This window comes from Somniosus microcephalus, chromosome 16 (assembly GCF_052327205.1).
Source record: "Somniosus microcephalus isolate GS21.2 chromosome 16, FLI_Smic_1.0, whole genome shotgun sequence".
NCBI lineage: Eukaryota > Metazoa > Chordata > Chondrichthyes > Squaliformes > Somniosidae > Somniosus > Somniosus microcephalus.
The window spans coordinates 29,524,371-29,544,433 of NC_141002.1; the positions used below are offsets into that span (position 1 = coordinate 29,524,371).

At 42.1% G+C, this 20,063-nt stretch overlaps 1 protein-coding gene across 2 annotated transcripts in view; it reads left to right on the forward strand.

Moving 5' to 3' along the window:
• The window catches only part of LOC147106044 (metabotropic glutamate receptor 8), a 477,360-nt gene extending 460,743 nt beyond the window's left edge, over positions 1 to 16,617 (forward strand). For both annotated transcript variants that reach the window (XM_086008745.1, XM_086008746.1), the window contains exons 9-10: positions 10,084 to 10,330; positions 16,140 to 16,617. In XM_086008745.1, coding sequence (XP_085864871.1) covers positions 10,084 to 10,330; positions 16,140 to 16,189 — 297 coding nt within the window. In that variant the 3' untranslated portion in view covers positions 16,190 to 16,617. The remainder of the gene's footprint in view (positions 1 to 10,083; positions 10,331 to 16,139) is intronic.
• The last annotated feature ends 3,446 nt before the right edge of the window (positions 16,618 to 20,063 follow it).

Here is a 20,063-nt window from a genome sequence, read left to right on the forward strand (position 1 = left end):
CATTTGTCTTCACCATAGGAGTCAAATACAAAGACGCTGCTTAAAACGTATTAAGCACATCGGCTATTTTGTTCAGTTCAGTGCCTAATGATTTAAAAGCTCTGATGATTGCAGGTAATGTCAGGTCTTCAGGCAACTTCAATCAGCTGTTGGCACTGTTAACGACAGGAGTTACTACACTGCTACAACCACTTTTGCCGTCCACCGCCTTAGCGGGCAAATCGGAGTGCGCGAACATGCTTGCTATATGCGGTGGGGACTGTACCTTTTTATTTTTGAAGGATATTTTATCTTGTCTTAAAATAAGTAGGATGATGTCTCCATGAAAACAACGAACAAAGGCATTTAGATGTGACTGTGTGAGACTGAGAAGAAGCCACTAGAAATAGTAGATGCATTGCTGGTCATCTTCCAAAATTCTATAGACTCTGGAACAGTTCCCATGGATTGGAGGGTAGCTAATGTAACCCCACTATTCAAAAAAGGTGGTAGAGAGAAAACGGGGAATTATAGACCGGTAAGCCTGACATCGGTAGTGGGGAAAATGCTAGAGTCCATTATAAAAGATGTAATAGCAGAGCACTTGGAAAACAGTGACAGGATCGGACAAAGTCAACATGGATTTACAAAAGGTAAATCGTGCTTGACTAATCTACTGGAATTTTTTGAGGATGTAACTGGTAGAATAGATAAGAGAGAACCAGTGGATGTGGTGTATTTGGACTTTCAGAAAGCTTTCGATAAGGTCCCGCATAAGAGATTAGCATGTAAAGTTAAAGTACACGGGATTGGGGGTAAGGTACTGACTTGGATAGAGAACTGGTTGGCAGACAGGAAGCAAAGAGTTGGAATAAACGGGTCTTTTTCCAAGTGGCAGGCAGTGACTAGTGGGGTACCACAGGGATCAGTGCTAGGACCCCAGCTATTCACAATATATATTAATGATCTAGACGAGGGAACTCGATGTAATATCTCCAAGTTTGCAGACGACACAAATCTGGGTGGGCGTGTGTGCTGTGAGGAGGATGCCGAGAAACTCCAGTATGATTTGGACAGGTTGGGTGATTGGGAAGATGCATGGCAGATGCAGCATAATGTGGATAAATGCGAGGTTATCCACTTTGGTGGCAAAAACAGGAAGGCAGATTATTATCTGAACAGCAATAGATTGGGAGAAGGGGAAGTGCAACGAGACCTGGGTATCCTTGTGCACCAGTCGCTGAAGGTAAGCATGCAGGTGCAGCAGGCAGTTAAGAAGGCAAATGGTATGTTGGCCTTCACAGCGAGAGGATTCGAGTACAGGAGCAAGGATGTCTTGCTGCAGTTGTACAGGGCCTTGGTGAGACCATACCTTGAGTATTGTGTGCAGTTTTGGTCGCCTTATCTGAGGAAGGATGTTCTTGTCATGGAGGGAGTGCAGCGAAGATTCACCAGACTGATACCTGGGATGGCAGGAATGACGTATGAGGAGAGATTGGGTCGATTAGGCTTATATTCGCTAGAGTTTAGAAGAATGAGAGGGGTTCTCATTGAAACTTATAAAATTCTAACAGGACTAGACAGACTAGATGCAGGAAGGATGTTCCCGATGGCGGGGGAGTCCAGAACCAGGGGTCACAGTCTCTGGGGTCACAGTCTAAGGATAAGGGGTAAGCCATTTAGGACAGAGATGAGGAGGAATTTCTTCACCCAGAGAATGGTGAACCTGTGGAATTCTCCACCACAAAAGGCAGTTGAGGCCAATTCATTAAATATATTCAAGAAGGAGTTATATATATTTCTTAAGGTTAAAGGGATCAAGGGATATGGGGAGAAAGCAGGGACAGGGTACTGAATTTGGATGATCAGCCATGATCTCATTAAGTGGCGGAGCAGGCTCGAGGGGCCGAATGGCTTACTCCTGCTCCTATCTTCTATGTTTCTAGAATGATGTGCTTGGGCCTGGTCAGATTGTGAGTTAGAGCAAGCTCTGATTTGTGTTCAGAAAGTGTAACTGGCATCTTTTGGAAATTGCATTTAGTGCAGTCATTGATTGAAGTTATGAGTAGTGACTGTCACAGCCGTGGTCACTGTCACCTCTAGCTACTGTTTCATGCTGTCTTTGTGTTAGTAATAGTCATGTTGCTGCCCCCCATTCTTCAGTCTTACTGCTTTGATCAAATTGTATTCTTGGAAAGTTTAAAACTGTTAAACAAGTGATATTGAAATCAAGTGATCCTGCACTATGATTTTATAAGTTTATTGGACAATGGGAATTATTGCAAACTTTACTGCTTGAACTAGCTGAGTAGATTGCCAGCCTGTTACAGAACTCGCCCAGAAGATCAGGCGGGTTCTGGAATGTGCTTACAATCCACTCCACCAGATTAGCACCCAAGCAGGGAAGGGTAAATTTACCCCTGTATTTTCAACTTGACAAGTTGTTTTGGATAAAATCTCAGCTTGCTAAAAATAAAGGAAGGGGTCGATGATTTTTTTCAATTTTATACATAACTTTGAACAGAACATTTTTTTATTTGGTCTGGATCAAACTATTCTAAACCCAGTAAACCCAGGGTGTGTGAAGTAGGCATTCATGAACGCTGTCATTGTTAGAAACTGTGAAAAAACCCTTGGTGCTGATCGTCTCTCCTTCCTGGCCAAAGGAGAAAACATGGCAGCAAGAAGCAACAGTGAAATTGTAATGCAAGAGGAATATAAATGAAAACCTTCTGTTCCGTTCCTGCTATTTTAAACACTCTTAGTGCTAGGGTGCCTGGAGGCTGTTTAAAGTTGTCAACATTAATTGGGCATAATACAACACACAGAGAGATGATTTGTTGAAACAAAAGTCCTTCACTAATTCCCTTCTACTTCATTCTGCTCCTGCGACCATCTACTATGAACATCTAGTTTTGATTCAGGGCACAACATCCACTAGCAGCTAGTATCTAATACTCTGCTCTATAACCATGATCTAACTCTCATCTACAGATGCTCTAGGTTGTAACCATGGAAGCCACAGATCTCAATAGCCATGATCCTAAATGTCATCACATTCCTCACTAGAGTTTTTATACTCTTGACTGCTGTAAAATAATAGAATCATAGAATCGTGTAGCACAGAAGGAGGCCATTCAGCCCATCGCGCCTGTGCCGGCTCTTTGCAAGAGCTATCCATCCCTGCTCTTTCCTCATAGGCCTGCAAATTTTTGCTTTTGAAGTATTTATCTAATTCACTTTTGAAAGCTTCCATTGGATCTGCTTCCACCATCCTTTCAGGCAGTGCATTCCAGAACATAACAACTCGCTGCATAAAAAAAATTCTCCTCATCTTCCCTCTGCTTCTTTTGCCAATTACCTTGAATCTCTATCAAAACCCAATGGCTGCGATCTCACCTACCTTGGCGGGTCTGGTGTGGCCGGGGTCGGTGGCGGGTTGCGGCCATGCTGCCTGCTCCAGCCTGCTCTGTGAAATGATTTTACGCTGATTGGGCTTGTTAAGCCTGCCCAGCGTGTTTGCCGGCCAATTGAAGGAAGCGGGTCTGATGACATCACTTGATGACGCGTCATCAGCCGGTTTCCTTAAAGGGGCCATGCGCAAATTGATTTTGACAGTTGTGCTGTCAGTGTTCTACAGCATTGAGGTGCTGCAAATACTGACCAGCACTGCACAGAGGTGTACAGCTGCACCCAGGCTCTCCCATGACTCCCTCCATATGTTTATGGAGGGAGTCACAGCACAAAGGGAGGTTCTCTTACCTTCCCATGGGCTGAAGAGACCTCCACAGGAGATCAACACAGCTTGGTTGTACATTGCACAGGAGGACACAAGCAGGGGATGTCGTCAGGAGGACCAGGCTGCAGTGACGCAAACCTTTCGATGATCTCAGTAGATCATGAAATGTTACTGCCAAGCCACACTCAACATCATCCTGCTGCGCCACTCATCACATCCCCATCACTCTGCCTTCCCTACCCTACTCCTGCACATCCTTACTCACACCAACTTACCTTGCACCTCCACCCATCCCTCTCTATCTACATTATCACTTCCCCATCTCACTAGCCACCCCTCACACTCACCCTCATCCAAGTCCAATCATACCAAGTAACAACACACAAGGGTAGGCATTTGGGTGTTTTAGCCAATGTTCATGTGAAGTTTCTTTTAATGTGCTGTCAAACATTGAAATCTTTATTTTCAACACTTTGTGTTCTTGAACAGATTTGTGTGCACCTTTGAAAGTGGCATAGTGAGTTGCAGTGAATGGTGAGACATAACAGTACTGGTGATGAGTGTGAAAGGAATGGCTTGGGCATTGTAGGGATGCTTTATGGTGTTGGTGTGGGATGGTGCCAACCTGGCACATCATGTGACAGCCAGGGTGTACAGCATCAAGTGAAGTAAATCTGGCCATGGTGAGGCCATCCCTGGCCTCCCGGGCAGCAATGTGGTCGGGTGCTGAAGCCCTGTGTCCTGTGCAGCATCAGTTGATTGCAGAGAAGGTTGGTATTGTTGGTGCTGCTGGTGTGCCTGGTGCTGCTGGTGTTGGGACTGATCGTGGTGGGATTGTGAGGACCAAGATGAGATAGTTTCAAGGGCACCGGTGCTGATGGAATAGATGGCAGGTGAGGTTGAGATGACAGAAGCGATCTGTCAATGGTGAGTGAGGTTGCTCCAATGAGGTGACACTGGATACAGAGTTTGCTCCAAACGCTTGCAAGCTGCATAAAGCTCAACCTGTCTCCCAAATGTAGTAAGCAAGAGCGTCTAACCTTGGAACAGCTATGAAATGGGAGCTTTTATAGACCATTTGCAGCTGTCAAGTTAGTAAATCATCCCATGCTGACACAACTCCCGACCTCTTCACCTGACGTGATCCCCGAGCAGCGGGGAAGCCGTGGGCGAACTCTTAAATTCTAAAGGTGAGCTTGAAATAGTTTTTAAGTGCCTGTTAACAAGCTCTTAATAATCTAAATTGCCTCCCCCGCTGCTTGGTGTCGGGTCTGTTCTGCGATGACAGACCCGACATCTGGAGACTAGCCTGGCAGCGGGTTGACAGCAGGTCCCCTACCCGCAATCAAAAAAAAAAATTCCCACCCGACCCACCACCACTGAGCCCCCGAAAAATTCCCCCCAATGCCTCAAAATTCCCACAAATGTTTTCTCCGGGCAAATAAAGTGGTGATATGACTAGGCAAGGCAAGGCAGGAAACTGGCAAGACTTGGCCATTTTAAAGAAAACAAAAAAGGGAAAAATTGGGGATGTTTCTTGTTTGAATTTTTGGAAGTTGAATCTGTTCATAGTATTCACTTGCTCTTTGTCTTTTGCATTGTGGTATGTGGTACCGTCATACTGCTTCTGGCAATGTCTTATTTGTATAACCTAAAGTTGAATAGTTGAATTTGTGCAATATTTTCTCATAAGGAATTATAGAATATTCAATGTTCTGTGATTATTTTTTTAATCCTCACACCGAATGCAAGATTAATTTGGGATGCACTTAAATGACTAGAACTGAGCTTATCTATAAAATAAAAAGTGAAGATTTAGGTGACATATTTGACAGAACCAATATCCACCCATCAGTTCTCTGAAAGCTCTGCTCCTATTTAGAACAGACAAAGAGATTGTTCTAAAGAGTACAAGGTAAAGATGTTCACCTTTTACTGAAAGACAGTAATCTGTGCATGACTGCTCAGAAATTGCAACTATTTTATGATTGGATTAGTCCTACATCACAAATTGCATTATATCTGTTTAGCTGTCCCATAATAATGTCAGGCTGTCAACGAATGTAGAAAGTGAAGGAGCAGCCAGTTCTAATTGCTTTGAGAATCATTGTTTGATTCTGCATTCTTATTCTCCAGTAAGAGAAAATCAAAAATCCAAGCATCCAAGCATGATAAGATCCATTGATACTAATTCCATTAGAGTCCTGATTCTAGAGTATCCATGGATTAGCATCATTTAAAAAAATACAGAGCATTAATTTTTGGAACTTTCATATTTGTATGATCCCTGAGTTTTATTTAAAACTTAGGAAAGAGAAGGAACATGGGAAGAAGAATGATCCCACCATTAAGTTCCTTCGGAAAACTTCAATAAGAATGTTGGAAAGAGAAAAGGCTATTCGGATGATGCAGCCATTTAGATTCTCTTCCAAGATGTGTAATCACCATTTGTCATCACTCTCCTACCTCTAACCTATATCTGTCTGCTCTAGCCTAGATCAGCAATTGGTCTAGTTCCTTGTTTAGTGATTCATTTAGCACTCACCTGATTTATATTGTGACAATTAAAGAAAGAACTTGCATTTATATAGCGCCTTTCATGACTCAGGACATCCCAAAGTGATTTACAGCCAATTAAGTACTTTTGTTTTGAAGTGTAGTCGCTGTTGAAATATAGGAAATGTTGTAATATAGGAAAATTTGCACACAGCAAGGTCCCACAAACAGCAATGACCAGGTAATCTGTTTTTTATTTAGTGTTATTGGTTGAGGGATAACTATTGGCCAGGACACCGGGGAAAACTCCCTTGCTCTTTGAATAGTGCCATGGGATCTTTTATGTCCACACAAGAGGGCAGATGGGGCTTCGGTTTAACGTCTCCTTTGGAAGACTGCATCTCCCTACTGCCCTCAGGTATCAGCCTAGATTATATGCTCAAATCTCAGGAGTAGGACTATGAACCCACAACCTTCTGACTCAGAGGCAAGAATACTGCCACTGAGCCATGGCTGACACATAGGGGGAGAAATTGGGTGAGTAGCGCCACCTGTTAGCGCCTAAAGAGGCAGGCAGTGGCTGTAGCGCCACTGGCTGCACCTCCCATGATATTCAGGAGGGGCGCTAATGGTGGCGTTAGCCTGTTGCGCTGCGCCACCACCGATGACGTCATTGGTGTGCGCAGTGCCCCATTCGTGCCCCGTTCGCGATATTTGGTAGCGAACACCGCAGTTGCGCCGTTCGCTACCCGCACCCGGTTCACGGGGCCTTACTGTGCCGGCAGCGGCGCAAGTTAAGGTGGAGGTGCGGGGCAGCCGCTTTTTCGGCGGCCGCCTGCCAGCGCCTCCGTCCCCAGCCTCCTAACCCCCCACCCCCTGTGGCATTGCTGGCTGTTTCCCAAGAGCCTGGCACTTCTCCTTGGTGCCAGGCTCATTTGCCGGCACTCGCGAGCGGGAATCGCGCTGTTGCAGGCACTTCCCCCTTAACAGTGGGAGGAAGGCCTGCAGTACCGCAGCGTGCCGTGCTGCAGCGTGTGGCGTTGCGGCACGTTGCGCTGCGATAATCAGTTTCAGCGCCCTAAGAGGGACGCGGAGCGCCTCGAGCTTCGCCCCGTGTCCCTCGAGGGGCACTGAAACTGAATTTCTGGCGATCGGTATTACTCCGATCGCTGCGCTAAATCCTGCGCTCAGGCGACTTTTGCGCCACTTTGGCGCCCCAACCCAATTTCTAGGCCATAATGTTATGTCGTGGATCTTTCACTGAATGAATAAGGGTCACTACATATTCAGTGATTAATGGTACCTTTATTTGATACTCAATCCATCTCATCCTAAGGAGCTAAAAGCTCCTATTGGCTGAGTCAATGAGGTAGATTTTAACTTGCCAGATGGTATGGATTGGCAAGCAATGGAAAGGCCAATCAGGCGGTTTCTGTAACGGGCAGCAGATCTGCAATGCCAGTTTTACGCCCGGTGGACAAGTTGAAGAACTATCTCAGTCTTCCATTGGCATCAAGAATAACAGCACTTTGTGGCTCACCAAATCTCCAAAATGGAGCAAGCTATCCAGGGGTTATAACTATGGGAAGAAAAAGAGAAATAGTTAAAGATAAAATGATAGAAAGTAGACAGAGGGATAGGATTTGAGTCTCCAATATTGTAGAAGTTATTTTATAGCTTGAAGTTATAGCTATCTAAACATCATTAATAAAATGCATTACCAATCAAGTGATGTTGGGTCTATTCTGTACTGCAGGTCTGTGCTTAGTTGAATCGTCATGCATTGAAAAGTAAAAGACTGCTCTTGTTGCTTCATTAGAGTCTGCTCCTGGGCAGATACATTTGTTGTATCCACATGACTAGATGCTGCAGACAATGATAAATCACCAAATAACTTTTATAGATAATGTATATTTATTCTTTGCCAAAAGGCATGCTTTTCACTTCAGTTAGAATCAGGACAACCTATTTAAATGCGGAGCACTGTAATCCTTGAAGTAAAGCTTCAGCGTCCAAACAACTTATAGTCAACTTGCCGAATCCTCCTGTCTTCAGGTCTCTAGCACTGGTTTCTTTTCTCAACTTTCATCAACACGGTGGGGATATTTCCACATGTCTAATTGCAGCCATTAAGTTCTTTTGAAAGGTGATTAACATGCTCTTGTCCCTGGCTGATGACATTGGGAAACAATGTGTGAATTGAATGGGAAATTTTACACAAGGAGGACTTGCATTGGAAGATTTGAGATTTAAAAACAATGTTTGCTAGTTTTCCTGTCGGTTGATGATAATTGTGTTCTCTGCTGAGATAATTATACACCTTTTGTAAGGCCTCGTATTCTCTTCACCACCAAGACCACCTACTTACACCTCCGGAATATCACCAATCTCCACTCCTACCTCAGCCCATGTGCTACTGAAACCCTCATCCATGCCTTTGTTACCTCCAGACTGGACTACTCCAATGCTCTCCTGGTCAGCCTTCCATCTTCCACCCTCCATAAATTTCAGCTCATCCAAAGCTCTGTTGCCCTTATCCTAACTTGCACCAAGTCCCATTCACCCATCACACCTGTGCTCGCTGACCTACATTGGCTCCCAGTCCAGCAACACCTCAAATTTAAAATTCTCATCGCTGTTTTCAAATCCCTCCATGGCATTGCCTCTTCCTATTTCTATAACCTCCTCCAGCCCTACAATCCTTCGAGAACTCGGTGCTCCTCCAATTCTGGCCTCTTGTGCATCCCCGATTTTCTTCGCCACACCATTAGCAGCCGTGCCTTCAGCTGCCAAGGCCCTAAGTTCTGGAATTCCCCCTCCCCTGCCACCCCCAAGCCTTTCCACCTCTACCTCTCCCTCCTCCTTTAAGTCACTCCTTAAAACCTACCTCTTTGACCAAGTGTCTGGTCACCTGTCCTAATATCTCCTTATGTGGCTCGGTGTCAAATTTTGTCCGATAACACACATGTGCAGCTCCTTAGGATGTTTTACTACATTAAAGTCACTATATAAATACAAGTTGATGTTGTTGAAAGGCACAGTATTTTTGGTTCCTTGCATTTCAGCAGCAGCAGAGAGCCTTCTGGCTTTGTCTGATGGCAAAATGTTGTCAGCAATCTGTCTCCTCAAGGCACTGAATTGCTGCTCACAAGCAAGTGGAAAACACTCACACTGAAATTTGTTTTTACTGAGCTGATCAAGTGATTAGAAGTGGAAAATGCTGGAAATAGACAAAAGTCCAGTCAGCATCTGAAAAAGAAGGAAGGCTAATGTTTTCATCCTTGTACTAGATTTTGGTTCTGTAGAACCATATATACAAGTCTAAGGATTTCAAGTAGATACTTGTGCCGTTGCAGGGTACAGGAACTGGATTCCAGTGGGTACTTTGTACATTAAATCTAAGATATCCACAATTTGCATCAGTGTGGTTTGAAGCTTGTTTCAAGAATGAATCAAGATTGAGAAATGATAGCCTTCCAATCATTGTTTGCAATGGTAGAGTAGGAATGTTTCACATGTTTGTATGACGTCGCTTTGATATTAACAAAGACATTAAGCCTGTTTAACCCGCTAAAATAGTGGACTAAGGAATGTTAACCGTTAAATAGTTGTATGCTAAGATTGCAAACAGTAATTTCTTAGCTTAGATAACATTTCAATAGCACAAAATTAGCTGTTATAATTTTGCAGAAAAGTAATGTGATTTCTTCCCTCTTGTATGAACAAATCAAATTCTTCTTGCACCACATCCTTCCATTGTTCAATCAGTGTACAGTCTGTTTGATAGGAGTAATGAATTTGGTCTGTATACATCAGTGGTTCATGACCTTCAATTAAAATATCTTGTCTTTCCTATTTTTTTTTTGCAGATGTACATTCAGACAACAACCCTCACTATTTCCATGAGTTTAAGTGCTTCTGTATCTCTTGGCATGCTGTACATGCCTAAGGTTTACATTATCATCTTTCATCCAGAGCAGAATGTGCAAAAACGCAAGCGTAGCTTCAAGGCAGTAGTGACGGCAGCCACAATGTCAAGCAAACTGTCACAAAAAGCAAGTGACAGACCAAATGGAGAGGTCAAAACTGAACTCTGCGAAAGCCTTGAAACCAACAGTAAGTACAATTTTAATCATGCACTGTTCTTGTACACAATGAACACAAATAGAGGGCTCTTAAAATCTCTGCATCATCTGGCCCCTTTAGCATCTAGTTTATTGGTTGCAAGGCATTTTGATTTCAGAAACATAACAAAGCATGAATGTTATCACGTTGTCATCTGCACATCCCCAGATTGCCACAATGCACAAAGTGGACAGGCTGAGAGAATCTAAGATAGTATCTGTGAGCTTTACAATACTAAAATCTGCCTTGTAAAAATCAATGCATGAAAAGATTAAAAGAAATGATGGATCATTGTAATCCATGCACTTATTAGAAAATGCCATGATTAGCAAGTTCCCACCATCTTTTAGTTATTCCTGACCAGTTATCAGCTGTTTGTATACTTGTGCTAGGTGATGCCATAGAGAACTGAAAATGGCCAAGACTGTCCAACACCCTAGACATGCCCAAATCTAGGGTACTGTCATTTGTTCATCTCAAACACAATCAATTATTTCATCAGCTGCATAGAGAGGGTCTTTCTGGATGGATGAATTAAGATGGGCTGAAAGGCCTCCCTCACCTGTAAGGATCTTGTGAATTTGCCAATTATCAGCTGCCGATATTTTGTGAATCTGCCCAAGCATTACAGCATCATGCAAATAGCTAACCCTCTTCAATCAATATTGTTGCACAACAAGCACATGGACACCATTGATAACATCTGTGAAAACGACTACTGCCAAAATAGTCTAAGAAAAAGACCAACCATCCAAACAGAACGGAGTAGATTTTGACTTTATGCGATAGTGTAAAGCGTGTGATAGCGAGTCGGCAGCTGGTTTGACATCTCTTCCATTGACTTTAATGGAAATAAAAATCGGGAAAGATGTAAAATGGGCTGCTGAGTCGCTATCACCGTTTTACACTAGCGGCCAAAGTCAAGATCTACCCCGCTAAATGTAAGCAGTGTATCTTTATTACACAATCAGTAACGGGTACTAGGGATTGATTTGAAGATTGCAATCCAATCGGCAGGTCCTGATGATATTTATAGCAGAGTTGAGCTTCACTTTCATAGTTGGACATGACATTAGATTACTGACAACTAATCATTCCCAGCTATCCATTAAGTAAATATGCAAAACTTTCAGGATATTTCTGGAATGAGTTTGTTGTAATTGTGTCATTAAAAGAGTATAACATTTTAAAGGCTATAAGAGGGTTCAATTCTTTTAGTATTGGTAAACTATTCATTCACTATTCTTGAATGAACACGACAAATACAATTTTCAAATACATTACTCTTGCTAAGTAAGCTAAAGTGCCTATTACATAGTCGATCTAATAATTAAAAATACATTCTAATTCCATTTTTGTTATAATCCAATTTCATTTTAAATGTAGCTAGTTGCAAACTTCTTAAAAAAAAAATCAATCTTGAGATGAGGGCGTCACTAGCAAGACCAGCATTTATTGTCCATCTCTGGTTTCCCTGAGAAGGTGGTGGTGGTTGCCTTCTTGAACCGCTGCAGTCGGTGTGTTGGAGGTGCTCCCACAATGCTGTTAGGTAGGGAAGTTCCAGGATTTAGACCCAACAATGATGAAGCGATATGTGGAACTTGGTAGTAATGGTGTTCCCATGCTCCTGCTGCCCTTATCCTTATAGACGGTGGAGGTTGTGGATCTGGGAAGTGCTGCCAAAGAAACTTTGGTGACTTGCTGCAGTGCATCCTGTGGATCGTACACAGTATGTCACTGGTGGAATGGGTGGCTGTTTAGGCTAGTGGATGAAGTACTAATCAAGCGGGCTGCTTTGTCCTGGATAGTGTCGAGCTTCTTGAGTGTTGGTACAGCTGCACCCTTCCAGGCAAGTGAAGTTTATTCCGTCACACTCCTGACTTTTGCCTTGTAGATGGCGGAGAATCTTTGGGGACTCAGGAAGGGAGCCACATTCGCAGATAACGTTAGGGAGTTTTGTGTTACAGCAGCTTAGAGCATCAACGTACTGATTCACAGAGTCCTCCACATGACCTGTTCTGTATTTAACTGTGTAGCTGTGGGAAGCTGTTGAGGAGAGATCAAATTATTCCTCACTAGGAAAGAGGGAAAATCGGAAGGAGATTGATCCCAGGTCTAGCACACTTACAGTGAAGAGGCCCTAGAGCAGGCTGCTGTCTCAGCAATAGATGTTACAGATAATGCAAGAAAAGGGGGGAAACATAAGCTATTCCGAACAAGGGACTTAGCCTTGCAGATTAATATAACTGAGACTGATGAAAGCCAGTGATTACTGATGTTATGGTACTTAATAAAACAATTTTGGTTTCCAATATCTCAGATCTGGCTGCCTTAATATTTTTGATTCGGTTTGAAATAATGTACTCGATATTAATTTAATTAATATATCATTTTAATGTGGGTTTAAAAATGAAAGGTTAGCATTTAAAATATCATTTACATTGAAATGAAACTATCAGATAGGCTGCAGTCTTGACCCAGCGAGTGGTTAGAATGTGTAACTTGCTATCACATGGAGTAGTTGAGGCAAATGGCATTTAAGGAGAAGCTAGATAATTAAATGGAAGGGAAAGGAACAGAAGGGTATGCTGATGGGGTTAGATGAAGTAGAATGGAAGGAGGTTCATGTGGAGCATAAACACCGCCATAAAGCAGTTGGGCCGAATGGCCTGTTTCTGTGCTGTAAGTTCTATGTAAGTCAGTAGTTACATTCATTGAACAATATTTAGACTTATTGAGCCCTTGAGTAGTAAGCTTGAACGTAACTCGTTGTAAATTGGTCCCACAAAGGCTGAAATTGATGTGTTTGTCCAGTGAAATTGTGTTTCAAGAGCAAATTGCCTGTGTCAACATGTTTCTCATTTCCCTCTATGACATTACGCTTCTGTTTAAGAGCAGCCTATTTTTACTGTGAACAAATTCATGGTGATCGTGCGCTTGTCCGTCTTTGAGTTAAGCACATCTTTATGCAACTGCTGATTCCATATGTTTTATAGGCTGCTTGTAAAAGGCTGACATTAAACATGATGTTTCATCTCATTTCAGCAGTTTGTAACATTGTGTCTGAAATTTTCTCCAATCTCTTGTCAACAGTCATTAAGTGTTCTACCGTACAACTGGATTAAAACAGTTTGCAGCAGTTAGGAAGAAAATAAAAGTGGGTTGATGATGTGAGCAATTTTTGTGGAGCAATAAATTTTACTCTTAATAGGAATGAACTAATTTATGACCAATGTAGTTGTATTTAGTAAATTTTACTATGAGAAATATAACAAAAGTAGGTACCATGTAATCGTAAAAGGGATGAGAGAGGAAACGGTTGAAATATTTGGGCGCTTTAGCAGCCATGCTGATTTGTGCCTTGATGCTGACTATTACAGACAGACATCACAATTTACAAGATGTTTTGCATTGATCGAATGAAACAGATGATCTCGCCTCTGAGTCAGAAGGTTTTGGGTTCAAGCCCCACTCCAGAGACTTACGCCCGTAATCTAGGCTGACACTTCAGTGCAATTCTGAGGGAGTGTTGCACTGTCAGAGGTGCCATCTATTGGATGAGATCTTAAACTGAGGCCACATCTGCCCTCTCAGGTGGATGTAAAAGAATCCACGTCATTAGTCAAAGAAGAGCAGGGGAGTTCTCCCGATTTCATGGTCAATATTTATCCCTCAACCAATGTCACTAAAATAACTTAAAAAAAAATTATCTGGTCATTATCTCCTTGCTGTTTGTGGGACCTTGCTGTGCACACATTAACTGCTGTGTTTCCTACATTACAACAGTGACTACACTTCAAAGAAGTACTTTATTGACTGTAAAGCCCTTTGGGACATCCCAAGGTTGTGAGAGATCTTTCCTTCCATTTACAAACCTGCTATGGACTTCTTGTTGGAGCAATGCTCCCCATAACAGTGGTTATTTCCAGTTAAGATCTGGTTACCTTTAGGAATAATAATATATCTAGTAAGCTGCAATTAAAACAACCCTGAAATTTCACTCTGATACTTTGCTCCAGGAGGGAACTTCTATTATGCAAGGTCTGCTTTTAGTACTTACATTCGATATTAACTTACGCAGATGAAAGTGAATGCTTGTAGCACAAGGGCGTGATAAGGCAATTGTAAATGACATTTTATGAATATGAATGCTAGACCTCGAGTTAAAACGTGACCTCTGTTTTCAGGCAGTATCCTATAACTGTACGCTATTCCATTATTTTTGAGCTTCATTTTAAGCAGTGATTGAATGTGCATTGTGCAAAGCAGATAGGACTACAAACAAAGGACTCCTTGATGAGCAATTAAATCCACTTATGTGTTCCATTGTCCCAAACAATACTCCATTGAATAGAACCAGGATTTTCAATACTGCTTTATTTGCATCTAATATTTAGGTCACCGACTACATCTTTTTGGATTTTAATTAGTATAATAACGTAATACCTTAAAGGGACATTGTCTTCGGGAAAAGATGTTTGGAGTGAGAAGAGCTGTATACTGTTTTGTTACGATGACACTACGTAAGGCTGTGAGTTACGTCCTGTGTTTGTAGATAAATGGAAAATTATTTTACAAAGTTTTTTTTTTGCAAAGATGTTGCTTTGTCAAATGGAGAAGCAAGAGGCTTATTCAGTGAAATTAAGTCTATCTCCCAGACACAGAGAAACTTTTAGAAATTGAAGCTCATCGTGATTCCATTTAATCTCCCAAAATTAATTTTTTTTCGGGTACAATCATTCTTCACTATTTTTACGCCAATCGTAAAAAGTCTATGCAGCCTTCAAAAAGGCTTGGTAATCAGAAAAAATCACCCTCAGTCTAAAAGGGTTTAATAGCATATCTCAGTTTTGTCCTTTTTAAACTGGCACAATAAACAGGCAAGGGCAGCAGGCGCATGGGAACACCACCACCTCCATGTTCCCCTCCAAGTCACACACCATCCTGACTTGGACATATATCGCCATTCCTTCATCATCGCTGGGTCAAAATTCTGGCACTCCCTACTTAACAGCACTGTGGGAGTACCTTCACCACACGGACTGCAGTGGATCAAGAAGAAGGCCCACCACCTCCTTCTCAAGAGCAACTAGGGATGGGCAATAAATGCTGACTTTGCTAGTGACGCCCACATCCCAGGAACGAATAAAAAAACACACTGTGCACCAAAACTATGGTAAAACTGCATTCAACAAGCTTGGGTTGAATTCATAACCTTAAATAATATTGAATATAGCACAAGCACTAAAAATGTTGTCATTCTATCATCTTAATAGGTGCATTGTATTAGGAATAAAAATTGTGTGATTACTGTTAACTACAGAAACATACAACACAGGAGGAGGCCATTCGGCCCATTGTGCGTGTGCTGGCTCACTGAAAAAGCTATCCAATTAGTCCCACTCCCCTGCTCTTTCCCCATAGCCCTACAAATCTTTCCCTTTCAAGTATATATCCAGTTCCCTTTTGAATGTAACTATTGAATCTGCCCCCTTTGAGGCAGTACATTCCAGATCATAAGTCGCAGTGTAAAAAAATTCTCCTCATCTCCCAATAATTTGTCAATTATCATAAATCTGTGTCCTCTGGTTACTGACCCTCCTGCCAGTGGAAGCAGTTTCTCCTTATTTATTCTATCAAAACCCTTCATAATTTTGAAGTCCTCTATTTAATAGCCCCCACTCCGCAACCTTCTCTGCTTTAAGGAGAACAATCTCAGCTTCTCTAGTCTCTTCACATAACTGAAGTCTTTCATCCCTAAGAGTTGTTCAAATCTGTCTTGTGGATCTGTCTTCAACAGCTTCTTCTACCAAGACGACGTATATCAGCTACAGCAACCATGCAAACTGACTTGAGTGGTAAAAAGCTTGAAGTAGTCTGAAAAGACTGCATGTATGAAAATGAACCCTCGTGTCTCATCATTTGGAAAGCGCTCAGCGAGTACAACCTGCCATCAGGCTGAAGGAAGAGCAGCCCCAGCTCAATAGGATGAGGTGTCCCCATGTGTATTCCAAGACACAGGCTCCGGTGACGAGGAAAACACAAACAGGTCATCGTGCGGTCGTCCGTTGTTTTCGGCGGGTAATGTCGGCCAGAGTGAACCCATGCCTGTTGTTCTACTTGTAAGTTTTGTGATTGTGCAACTTTTCATTCTTGTTCAACTTAGTTTTGAAAGGCTTTCTCTGCCCTGCGTAATGCAAAAAAAGGGCTTGTTATATGTACCGACTAGCTGGATTGCAGCTCTGCGTGACACTTAAATAAATGCAACGGTTGAAGCATGTCAAATTTTTATACGACGGATTTATTTGTAATAAAGGAATGTTTTGCAAAATTCAGAGTTTTTTTGGGTTGCGGGTTCAAGTGTAATTTAATGCGAAATGTCCACGCCTCCCGAAAATGATGGAAATAACTCACTTACGTTTTATTTTATGACCTAGTCAGCCACAGTAAATGGACATTATCTGCGTATACACTAGGCTTGACCCAAGTCTATTCTAAATGAGGTCAGGAACTTAGGAACAGGAGTAGGCCATTTAGCCCCTCGAGCCTGTTTCACCATTCAGTTAGATCATGGCTGATCTATGGTTTGGAAGATCTAGGACTGTACAAATAATGTATAATATACATTTTCATGCTTATTTTCTGGGTATTTACAGAAATCTGGCACATCTGCAAGGGGTTCTGTTTTAGTTGAAAGTTATAGAAAAATGATCACGGGGTGTAGAGACGTACATCAGTTTCACCAAACCCCAAATTGCTTGACATATGGTGCTATTTTTCCATTAAGCTTTTATTTCAGGCAATACATACAATGTGGGATAGCTGATAAACATCCAAGGAAAGCAACAAGGAAACACAACAACAACACTTGCATTTATATAGCGCCTTTAACACAGTAAAACATCCCCAGGCGCGTTAGAAATAACGCAGCACATTCCAGCTTTCAGACCACTTGTAGAAGCAAAAATGTTACCTTCGATTCCACGGTCACCTCGAGGTGCGTGCAGTGAACATTCACGTGCAGGCCAGCTAAAACATTCAGAGCCGCCACAAACCCGTGGTTCACAGGCGGAAACAGTGCAGAACAAGCTGCAGTATCCAGGGTGAACAATACAAATGATAGACCAGGTAGTTGTGCGTTTAAAATATTTGTTTTTCTCTGCGACAACACCACACTTGTGTTTAAATCCACACTAGAAGTTCTGCTGCCATGCTACTGAGCATACGAGAACCATATGTGAGCTCAGCGGTTTTACTACTAGAAGTGCCACCGCCTTTGAGCTGTAGAAAACTGAGTTAAGATAAGGCATCTTGAATCATTTACTTCAGTGCTCCTAAGCTAATTAAACTGCCCGAACTTGTTTTGATTACAAGTCCATTTCACTCAAATCTGGCGGCTTCAGAGCAATTTGCTGTTGCCATAATGTGTGCGTTAAATCCAGAAAAGACGTAGCAAGACATTATAGAATGGCAGGGGAGACATCAGCGAAGATGACGGAAAAAGTTTTTCTCCTCATCCAAGACTGCCAGCTGTAGTTACCCAAGACACAGCACACAGTCGATCTTAAAAGAACATTGCATTAGGCTTTGCTTACTGAACTGGGACCAAATGAACTTCCGCCTTTTTCGAGGAAAACACACGGGAGGAAAGAGCAAATTATATTTCTGGATTAATATAATATTACATTAAGCACTCAGCTGCAGCAACAGAAAGGAGTGTAGTATTTTGAAATGGAATTTATTAAGTTTACAAGCTCGAAGCCTCTCATCCATGTAATGAATGCTTCACAGTTTTACTGTGGCACAAAGCCGAATGATGAGCAACATCGCAGTGTGATCCACTTTATGTTTATTCCCTCATTTCTCCAGTCAGTGCTCCCATCTGACAAGAGCCTACAAGTTTCACTTGGCTACGTGTACACATTTTTGCACTTCTTAAGAGAATATGCATTAGTCATAATCATTCCTAGCATGACACTGACGGTATAAGTTCTGCATGAATTTTGGTGAAACGCTAGCAAATAATTCTATGTGGTACATGATTTACACTGAGCAACGTTGTGAAACCGGTGAATGTAAGCAGTGGTGGAGTGATCCTATGTTGACAAGGTGTGTACTGGAATGTAAATGGCTTCCAGTTTAAATTTTTTTATTACAGTGGATCCCTAATAAAATTAACTCCACGTTACCAAAGAAAAAGTTGACCCTTAAAAGGCACTTGATCTTAGTCGTATTGACACAGCATCCAGTTTGCTGCATCTTAAAACGCTATGCTTGCAGCCCATTTGCCTTTAACGCGGTGATTTGAGACCCACTGAGGGGGCCTGGGTGAGACCGCATGGCTTGGCCAACACTCCAATTCGCGCACCTCCCATGGGCACCAATCTTGGCTGGGATGTTAGACGCAGCACCTTGTGGTGGCTGCTTGCACCATTTTAGTGGGGAGGGGGGTTGGGTGGGGAGGACTGCTAAAGAGACACTCTGCCTCAAGGCGTGACAAAGAGCAGCATTGAACACTGCTGCAGAGAAGCCCAAGGCTCAGTTTCACCTGCTGTCCTAACTGGGAGGCTAGCAAAAAAGAATTGAAGAAAATTAAAACGAGTTGATCATAAATAGGCTCCACTGTAATCGATATTGTTGATATCATTTGTTAAGGAAAGGTTCAGTAAATACCATGAAATGTTTCTCCTGTATTTATCTGGTATTTTTTATTGAAAATTATTGACTAAAAATGATTGAATTTTCATTGTTGTCTTTGTTTTATCTACTTCCTTCCACACAAGCAAAAAGGTAATGCGTGTTTGGCGTGTTGCCAGATAGTATCCGTGTAACATATTGTACATGGCTTTAGGTTGCACATTGGAGCATTCTCAAAATAGTGGCCCATTACTCAGTGTCATGTGATGATAGTATTACCAGATTAGAATCTCGTGGAGTGCTTTTTATAACCAAAACAAACACATCCAAAGCCGTAAAAAGTCAATTTAGAACAGAAATCACCCCTCTGTTGACTTAAGCAAAGCCAATGGGCAACAAATATTGGGGTCAACCAAAATACAACTAGCTGCCATGAGGGATGAGCTTTGATGGGTCAAATGGTCTCTTGACTTTTCTTCTGCTCTAAAAGTGGGTAGCAAATTATATAATTTAGTAAAAATGGCTCATATTGCTGACTATAATAGGACATGACAGAGAATATTTGATGTAAGAAAACTACTAGGCACTTGGTCTGAGTATTAAACAAGGCTTTAATCGATTGTTTCACAACATGGAGATCTAGTTGTCCTTCACTAGTTCCTGTTTACAAAATGTCCTGAGCAAGCTGGGCCCATGCCCGAGTATTTATACTCTCCCTGGACAGCGCCACCAGCAGGCCGCCCTGTATTATTTCATAAGTCATTTCTACATGAATGGCAAGATTCATGTCAATATTTATCACAGAATTTGAATGAGTGATATGAATTTCAGCCAGGGCATAGTTTTTCTTTCATTTACACTATGCCTGCTGAGGGATCTTTGGAACGAATGGACTTGATTGGTTGAGCGGCCTTTACTTGTTCCATCGCCTCTTAGAATGGGCAAAGTGAATGTTCAACAAAGGATTCTGCTCGAGAGGTGGCGACAATTTGCATGCCCTTTCTAGAATTTCCCCTCTCTGACCTCTCCTCATTGTAAATCTAAGAACTATAATAGAGGTAGAATGAATAACCTTTATAATACCTGT